Raw genomic sequence first — 9,085 nt, forward strand, 5'->3', positions numbered from 1 at the left:
TGAATAAATAATAGGAAATAAAACTTCATGAAGCAGAAAATAAAAGGCAGATTATACAGATGTGGCAATTTGAAGGATCATTGCCTCTGTCCTCTTTTTAACTGCTGCATCTGGAGTTTTGAAGCAGCTTATCCCCTCCCCTCCCTCTGTCGGGTCCCTGCCTGGCTGGAGGCCCCCAAGGGGCCAAGACACGCGAGGGGACAGCACCTCAAACACTTGGTCGGAGGTGGTGTTTCCCAGCACCACGTGCTGCCGCCCAGCCGTGGATGGGCCTGCGGGGCTGGGACACTGTGTGAAAGGGTGGCCTGGGTGTTTGGGGTGAAGCCACCCCGAGTGAGGTGAGGTTGAGGTTCTCTGTGTGAGGAAGGGGAGAATTTGTGGGTGAGAACAAGGCTTCCCAGGTGGCGCTAGTGGTAAAGAGTCCTCTTGCCAACGCAGGAAACATAAAAGACGTGGGTTTGAGCCCCCCAGGTCCGGAAGATCCCTGGAGGAGGGCGTGGCAACCCACTCTAGTATTCATGCCTGGAAAATCCCAAGGACAGAGGAGCCTGGAGGGCTACAGTCTATAGGGTCGCAAAGAGTAGGACATGACTGAAATGATTCAGCACACATGCACACACAGGGTTGGTGATGGGGGCGGGGTGTGGACAGGTAGGGGTGACAAGAAGGAGCCTGGATGATCAGAAACGGGGTGAGGATTTGGGTGGAGCCTGAAGAAGGCTACTCCCTGGAAAAAGGGGATTTGGGTGAGGTTTGGCTGGAGGATGAGGTCTAAAACCTCTGTATCTTCTTGCAAGCGGCTTCTTTCTCGTCTTCATCAAAATTCATTTGTTAAGCCTCAATTTGACACTGTGCCGGGTGCTATATAAACAGACATGGTCCCTGCCCTTAAGGAATTTCCAGCCTAAGACACACACACATGCCAACATTTTGTTTATTTTATTTTAAATATTCATGCCTTCCCCACCTTGTTCCAGAGAGGATCTGAGACAGCTCACAGGAACTGCATGCAATGAATTAGTCAAATACAAATAAGAAATAAAGCATCGGGACCACAGAAAATATAAACTGGGTAGAAGGATGGGTCCCAAACTGCAAACATGCCTAGAATCTTTGGTGGCCAAGCAACAGTGCCGTCACAGTCACTTCCTGGGTCTCATTTGTTCAATGAGGGAGTCAGTACCTCTCTGTGCATACACCTCCCTCCCCCACCGTCCGTGTCACATCAGATGGGGACAAAGAAATCAGAGAACCAGAAGCTTCTACCTGACCCCAAGGTGAGGCAAAGGCCCATCTGGCTCAAATCTCCCCATAATCCTGGTGTGTTGTCTTTCAAAGCAATGGACAACTTGTCACAGCATCATTCATAGACACGGGGGACAGTTTAGGGGAGATGACACCAATCTCACTCTCACGGGTCATAAGTAACATTTACACAGAAATTTGGCTTCCCTGGCAGCTCAGTGGTAAAAATCTGCCTGCCAATTCAGGAGATACAGGTTCAATCCCTGGGTCAGGAAGATCCCCAGGAGGAGGAAATGGAAACCCACTCCAATATTCTTGCCTGGAGAATCCCATGGACAGGGGAGCCTGGCGGGGTATGGTCCCGGGGGGTCACAAAGAGTCATACACGATTGAGCATGCACACATGGGGGTGGGGTGGGAACAGAAATTTACCATTTCCAGGAGGATTAATTGAGGGTCCATATCCCTACAGACAGAACTCCAGGTCTGCAATTCCAAAAAAAAATATTAGGGCTGAAAGCTTAGATTTGGAAGTTTTTCCCAGAAGTTAGTCTGGTGCCCATGAAGTCAGTGAGGCAAGATCTCTGAGGTTTCACTTTGGGAAAAGGCTGAGTTCAAGGCTGGGGGTGGGGGCGATGCAAGCAGAGGAAAGATGGAGAAGAACATGTAAGGAAGTAGAAGAAGAGCCAGGAGAACGCGGAGTGCCAGAAGCCCAGGGAGGATAAAGTTTTGACATTTATAATTTTCGATACCAAGAGCCAGGCCTTGGACAAGGCCCTGCGATATGATGGAAAACAACCTGCATTGTTCCCGCCTTTGGGAGGTTTATGTTCCACTGGGAGCAGACAGACAGGAAAGACTGGAGAGGAGGGATGTGGAAACTTCGGCTTTGATGTGATAGGGAATAGCTGGGGGAGGAGAACGCAAAGAAGGCTTCACAGAGGAAGTGGTATGTGGATGGCAATGGGTTTTTCCTCTTCCCAGCCCTAGCTCTCAGTGTTTCTCAGCAGCTGGTCACAGCCCCCATCCTCTGAGTAGCATTGCCTCCACACCCCACCCCCAGCTTGGAAGGAGGCAATCTGAGTGGACATCTGTCACTCGCAACGTCCAGGCAGAGGGAGAGCCGAGGGCAGAGGCCCAGCCTTGGAGAAGGACCCCGTGTTTGAGGGCAGAAGGTAAACTGGAGCCCAGAGGCGGGAGGCTGCCTGGGGAAGACCAGCAAAGCCAGCGCTAATAGCTAACTGGGCTTCCTCCTGTGCCCGGCATTGTTCTGAGTTGTTTATGTGCATAATTTCACTTAAGGGCCCTGTGAGGTAAGTGGTGTTATTATCCCCATTTTATAGAGAAGCAAACCAAAGCACAAGAGGCTAAGCAAGTGGCCAGGTCACGCTGGGCTTCGTGTAAGGTCCACAGATCAAGGGGCGGATGGGGCCAAAGGTCACTGAGAGATGAAGGGCTGAGGAGGCTGAGAAGACTTTGGTGATGGAAGGTCATCAGTGGAGAGTGGTGGCTGGAGGCCAATGTGCCAGGTATGAATGGAACCAGGTGAGGGAACAAAACAGCTGGCAAAGACTACCCATCCGTGGGTCTTGGCTACAGGAAGCAGAGAGTCAAACATAGGCTTTTCTTCTTCCTTCTGATGGTGATTCTTCAAGTTGTTTACAAGGCAAGATAATGAAGGGGTAGAGCATAGGCCCAAGACCCAGATGGGACCCCCAAGGGGGAGCTCTAAGGCAGGCAGAAAACTGGGGAGAGGGGATAGTCCCAGAAAGGCAAGGAACACCCCTTCCACAGGAGACAGGGAACAGGTAGAGGTGGAGCCGCCAGTTAGATGCAGAATAGCAGGGGACAGAAGTGTTATTGTAAGGATGTGAGGGTTCAACTGTAAAGAAGGCTGAGTGTCAAAGAAGTGATGCTTTCAAACTGTGGTGCTGGAGAAGACTCTTGAGAGTCCCTCGGACAGCAGGGAGATGAAATCAGTCAATCCTAAAGGAAATCAGTCCTGAATATTCATTGGAAGGACTGATGCTGAAGCTCCAATACTTTGGCCACCTGATGCAAAGAGCTGACTCATTGGAAAAGACCCTGATGCTGGGAAAGATTGAGGGCAGGAGAAGGGGGCAACAGAGGATGAGATAGTTGGATGGCATCATCAACTCAATGGACATGAGTTTGAGCAAGCTCCAGGAGTTGGTGATGGACAGGGAAGCCTGGTGTGCACTGTCCATGGGGTCACAAAGAGTCGGACATGACTTAGCTACTGAACAACAACAAAGGTGTTGGCAGAGCGGGTGGTAAGGAGGGGCCATTACACAGAGTTTGACATTCAGTAAACCCCATAAGTGAGCAGGGCAGCATGGAGGTTGGGGGAGGGGAACAGAAGGGAGGAGAGGCCAGGTGTGAGAATGCCAGGTTGGCCCAAGGTTCCAGGTCATTCTCTCTGCCCCCTCTTTTCTTATAGAAAAGTTGCACAGATAGTATAAACATCTCTAGGCCATTACTATTATCTATCCTATTCTAGGCTCACTCACTCAAGTTATTGCATCTTAAAGCCAAACTCCCAGGCTGTCTCCCAAGCCATGGGTTGGTCACTCTTCTGCTCAAAACTCACCCTTCTGAGCTGCCCACCAATTCCTTTATGATCTCTCATCCAAGTACTAACCAGGCCAAACTCTGCTTAGCTTCCGAGACCAGACGAGATCAGGTGTGTTTAGGATGGTATGGCCATAGACACTGATTCCCTTCTGATCTGGCCTGAGCCCACCCTGACCACTCTGTGTCTTATGCCATCCCTCCTCCAACCCTCCAGTCCAGCTCCTCCAACCCCAACAAAGCCCTCTTGTTTCCATCTGACTCTGAGCCCCGCAAGGAAATGACCCAGCCCTCAGGCCTTAGTGACCTTTAACTCCTCCCTGGTTCCCAGCAAACAACAAATAAATGAATGTTATTAGCAGAAAGCCAGATGGAGCAGAGATGCTGAGAGACTAGGAAAAGGTTGCACCGGTGTGTCACCTGGCTCATGGCAGTGAGCTGAGCCCCCTAGATGGCAAAGGAGGCCCTGAGGACAGACTTCAGCCAGCCTTATGCAGTCTGAGCTGCTCACCAAGAACGTGTGTCCAGTCCCTTCCCCTGCAAAGGAATGGGCCAGCCCACTCCTGGGTGGGAAGGAAGAGGAGGGTGGAGACAAGGTCAGTCTAGGCCCGTGGGGTTTGATCTGTTCCATACGCAGGACTGGGACTGGGTGAAAACTAAACTCATTTAGTTTTCACTGTTCTAGGTTCCCTGAGACAATTCTGTAGGGAATCCTAGGCTGTCCCATATGACTCCAGAAACTTTTTCCTCTCCATCAGCAGCAAGAGGGTCTTCCCAGATGGCTCAGTGGGTAAAGAATTCACCTGCAATGCAGGAGACACAAGAGATGCAGGTTCGATCCCTGGTTTGGGAAGATCCTCTGGAGAAGGAAATGGCAATCCACTCCAGTATTCTTGCCTGGAAAATCTCATAGACACAGTCCATGGGGTTGCAAAGAGTCGTACATGACTGAGCAAATAAGCACAAGCATTTCACTGAAGAAAGATGTCAAAGTACCAAACCTTTGCCTTCCCAGATAGTGGGAGGCCTGGCCTGGTGGGAGGCCTGACCTGGGCCACTATGGCCCTAGGGAAATGGAAGAGCCTGGTTCTGGTGATAGCCAGGAGCACCCAACTCATTACCTGTTCTTCTAGAGGCATAGCTGCAGCTGGACACCTAGTGCTTGAGGCTTGGGAGATGCAAGCCCGCCCCCCAGTGGTCACATGTCATAACCGCAGCCTAACAACCCATCAAGCCTCCAGGCCAAACCCGGCTGGAGCAGCCCTGGACAGGGTGCACCCTAGCAGCCTGGAGCACCTGGCTTTGGAGACCTCCTGTGCCAAGGTGAAAGGGAGGTACAAGTTCTACAAGAGCAAAAAAGCATGGAAGCGTCACAGACATGCATGCATGCAAACAAACCTCTGCCTTTTATTCTGGTTTTGGAAATAAGGATACAGGTCAGTGAGGTCAAATAACCCACTCACAGCGGTTCAGCCTGTAAGCATCATTTGTGGGCCAAGTCACGTCCGCACGGCGCTAGTATACCACCCCAATCAAATGAGACAATTGGCCTCTGCCCATCAGAGTGGCCCATGGAGCCTTAAAAACACCCGTTGGTGCCTCTGACCCAGACCTACTGGATCCAGATTCCTGGGCGTAGGATGCAAATGTCTCCAGTGCCACTCTATACTGTCAGTTGGGCACCAGAGAACAGGATGGTCCTCTCCTAGAGGCCAGGGACATGCTTGATTCATGCCTGAATCTCACAGTAGTGGCCCATAAAGGTACTTAATATTATTGGAGAAGTGAAAGAATGAACCCATGAGTGGATGAATCAATGATTCTGAGGTCCCCTCCTGCTGTGACAGCCTATGTGACTCCTGCACACGATTAGCATGCTACACATTCACAGACATGCACACGCACACAGATACATACATGCACACACAGACCCACACACACAGACATGCACATGCACAAACATGGCAAAGGAAACCCAGCCTGCCACCCTCAGACAGGTGCCAGATGGTGGCCTCAGCTGCCCACAGCTGCCTGCCCCTCCCAACCCCCTCACTGGCACACACCTCCTTCTTTACTGGCCTGTATTTATTGTGCACCCACTGGGTGCGTGGCCCAGCCACGGACAGACACTTGTTGGCGACTCTCAAGTGCCAGCCCCACCTGGTGGAGTTGCAGGCCCCCGTGTTGGTTACAGGCACGAAGGGGAGGGCAGGGTGGCAGGAAGGCTGGAGAGGCCGCGCGTGCGTCAGCCAGCAGGCGGGTGGCGAGAGGCCCCTTTTGGCAGGCAGCCGGCTCTCACACTTGGCTGAACAGAGACAATGGTGGCTGCTTGGCAGCCTGGCCTCCTTCCCACAGGCAGAGCCTCGGGTCCTCAAGTGTCCGGAGAACAGCCCAGCTGGGAGGCGGCCAAAGGGAGCACAAGGGGGCTTCCCAGGGAGGGTGGAAAGGGCCCCTGGGAGCAGGCTGAGGGAGGGAAGGGATTCCTGAGTGAGTCCTGGAGCTTCCAGGGGAGAGGTTTGTGGGGAGGGAGCCAGGCTTTCACGGCCCCTCACAACTCTCCAGAGCCCCCAGGGGACACGGCATGCGTCACCACCTCTTACCCTTATCCTCCCCAAACGTGGAGCACCTCCTTCCCTGCTCTGGGGTGGCAAAGGCCCTTGTTACAGGGCTCTCTACTGAGCTGTGGGCACCCTCTCCCCTTACAGCCCTCGCTGACCACCGTTGGTTCCACTCTGATGATCAGCCATTGGCCATGGGAGGCAAGGCCTCTCTCATCTGCCCCCTATATGTGCAGGATGTAGGGAAGACCAAACAAAGGCAGGGGGCCCCAGAGCCAGCCTCACTGAGCCCTTGAACTTGCCGAGTCTCTGGACCTGCCCAGAAGGCTGTTCCCCGCAGTAGACAGGGCCCAGCTGGGGTCTCCCAGGACCTCTTCCAGCAAGTCACCTGATTTCCAGAGCAAGACCGCTCCCAGTGCTGCAGCTTCCCTAACCTGTCTGTGCCAAGGTCTCTACTGCCCTGGTCTCTGTCCCTGAGGATGGGGAAGCTCGCAGGGCCTCTGACTCAAAGACAGAGAGCCGAGCAACTCCCCAGGTCCAGGAAAGGTGTCCTCTGTGGCTTCTGGAGGGATGGAGGGTAGAATGGGATGAACTGTGGGAGCTGAGTCAAGTCTTTGACCTCTGTCCTCTCTTGGGAGCAGCCGGGGTGGGGGCAACAGTATCAGGAGAACTCCAGTGGGGTGAGTGAGGGAAGGAAGGGGGGACCACACTAGCGTATCCTTCCACAGGGAAGAGGCAGGGCCCCATCCTCAGCACGGACCCGATGATATAAGGCTATTCCTAGGGTTTCATCCCAAATCCACCGCAGGCCCAGGCTGCGGTGGGTAGTTGGTGAGGTGACCCTGGCTTCACAGTTGATTGCGGTTCCGTTTGGGGATGATCTTCCGGTAGGTTCTGCGCTCTGAGATGTTGCGCTTGACCTTGGCCGTGGTGGGGGCCTCATCCTGGTGCAGCGACGGGCTGGAGTGGGACTTCTTCAGGCTGGGCTTGGGCTCCTGCAGGCCTCCAGCCTCCCTCCCCAGCTGCTCCTCCCACAGGTCCAGGTCTTCCGACGGGCAGTGTAGACGGGCCACAAGCAGCTGTAGGTAGGTCTCATAGCGGGTTTTCTGGAACACATATGGGTCCCACTGCCTCAGCACCACCCCAGTTCCAGGTCAGGAGGGGGCTGGGATCACACAGACAGATCACACTGAATGATGCTACAGGCACAGAGACTTTAGAAAGAGGGCTGGGCCAACAGCTAGCATTCACTTGAACAGCGATCTCTGCACATCCTGTCCTTCCTCAGGTATCTTAGAGTTACACCCATCAGCCTGGCCCTGTTTGATACAGCCAACACTGCCTGGTGCTGTAACTAACATTTCTGGAGCACGTTACAACGCTGAGACACTAAAAGATCCATAAGCCACTAGGCTAGAGATCTGTGCAGCACTGCACACAAACAGCACACATCTGTACGCAGCCCTCATTGAGTCTGAATAGCATTTTAACAACTGGCATCTGGAGAGCATGGCGCTAACTACCCTCATCTGCTTAACACTCCTCGGGCCCCCGTAACTAGCATCCTTCAGATACAGTTCCCACCCTCCAGCCCCCTGGGTCCTCATCCACGCCCTGGGAGGCTGGGTGGGAGTCATCGCTGTGCTTTATAAAGAGGGAGGGTCAGTGTTAGTCGATCAGTCATGTCTGATTCTGCGACCCCATGGACTGTAAGCCACCAGACTCCTCTGTCCATAAGATTCTCCAGGCAAGAATACTGGATTGGGCTGTCGTTTCTTTCTCCAGGGGATCTTTCTGCCCCAGGGACCGAACCCAGGTTCTCCTGCATCGCTGGCAGCTTCTTTACCATCTGAGCCACCAGGTAAGCCCACCAGGGAGGGTCAAGGCCTTGCTAAAGGTCCCAGCAAAAGGTTGGTCAGTGGTGGGGAATGGCTGGAGTGTGGCAGGCAGGGCTGGATCCTATCAGCCACCCCTGGGACCTCGGGGAAGTGGCATGCTCACGGCTATGGATGCAGCCAACGCCCCAAGAGGAAGAGCTAGAAAGGGAGGTAGAAGATAGCGCAAGGCTAGTGGACAGACAGGAGGTGACACTGATGCTTGCTCCCCTCTCCCCTCCCTGCCCCTGGGTGGCCTCTGCCCTCCTCTCTTGTCACATTGCCCTACACCCCCCTCCTGCTGAATTTGGATGCAGGATTGGGGGTGGAGTAAGGAAAATATTTCAGCATCAGAGAGCTAACAAAGATCATTCCTTAGTTACGGCCATAAATGAGGCATGGATGTGATCAGGTCTCATGAAAGTATATCAGGTGTGAACAAGTTTAATCTCTCTGTGCCTCAGTTTCCTCATCTGTAAACTGAGGATTAGTGTCCTTACCCCAGAGTAGCTGGATGACTAAATAAGACAATCCATGCAACAAGCTTCAGAAATACTGCCTACTATAATAGTATTAGGTAGGTATGAGGGGAAATATATATTCTGTTAAAATATAGTTTTTCCAAGACTTCCCTGGCGGTCCAGTGGTTAAGACTCAGCACTCCCAATGCACGGGGCATGGGTTAGATCCCTGGTTGGGAACTAAGCTCCCATGTGCCAAAAGGTGTGGCCAAGAAAATTATATATACATACATACATACATACATATACACACACACACACATATATAGTATATTTATATATATATAATAATTAT

The 9,085-nt window shown here is 52.7% G+C and overlaps 1 protein-coding gene across 3 annotated transcripts in view; it reads right to left on the bottom strand.

The window, feature by feature from the left end:
- Positions 1 to 5,904: 5,904 nt before the first annotated feature.
- Positions 5,905 to 9,085, bottom strand: part of PSD4 (pleckstrin and Sec7 domain containing 4) — a 28,251-nt gene continuing 25,070 nt past the window's right edge. For all 3 annotated transcript variants that reach the window (XM_010834097.1, XM_010834099.1, XM_010834098.1), the window contains exon 18: positions 5,905 to 7,501. In XM_010834097.1, the coding sequence (XP_010832399.1) occupies positions 7,244 to 7,501 (258 nt within the window). In that variant the 3' untranslated portion in view covers positions 5,905 to 7,243. The remainder of the gene's footprint in view (positions 7,502 to 9,085) is intronic.

Source organism: Bison bison, unplaced genomic scaffold (genome assembly GCF_000754665.1).
Source record: "Bison bison bison isolate TAMUID 2011002044 unplaced genomic scaffold, Bison_UMD1.0 scf7180017864020, whole genome shotgun sequence".
In the NCBI taxonomy this organism is placed as follows: Eukaryota; Metazoa; Chordata; class Mammalia; order Artiodactyla; family Bovidae; genus Bison; species Bison bison.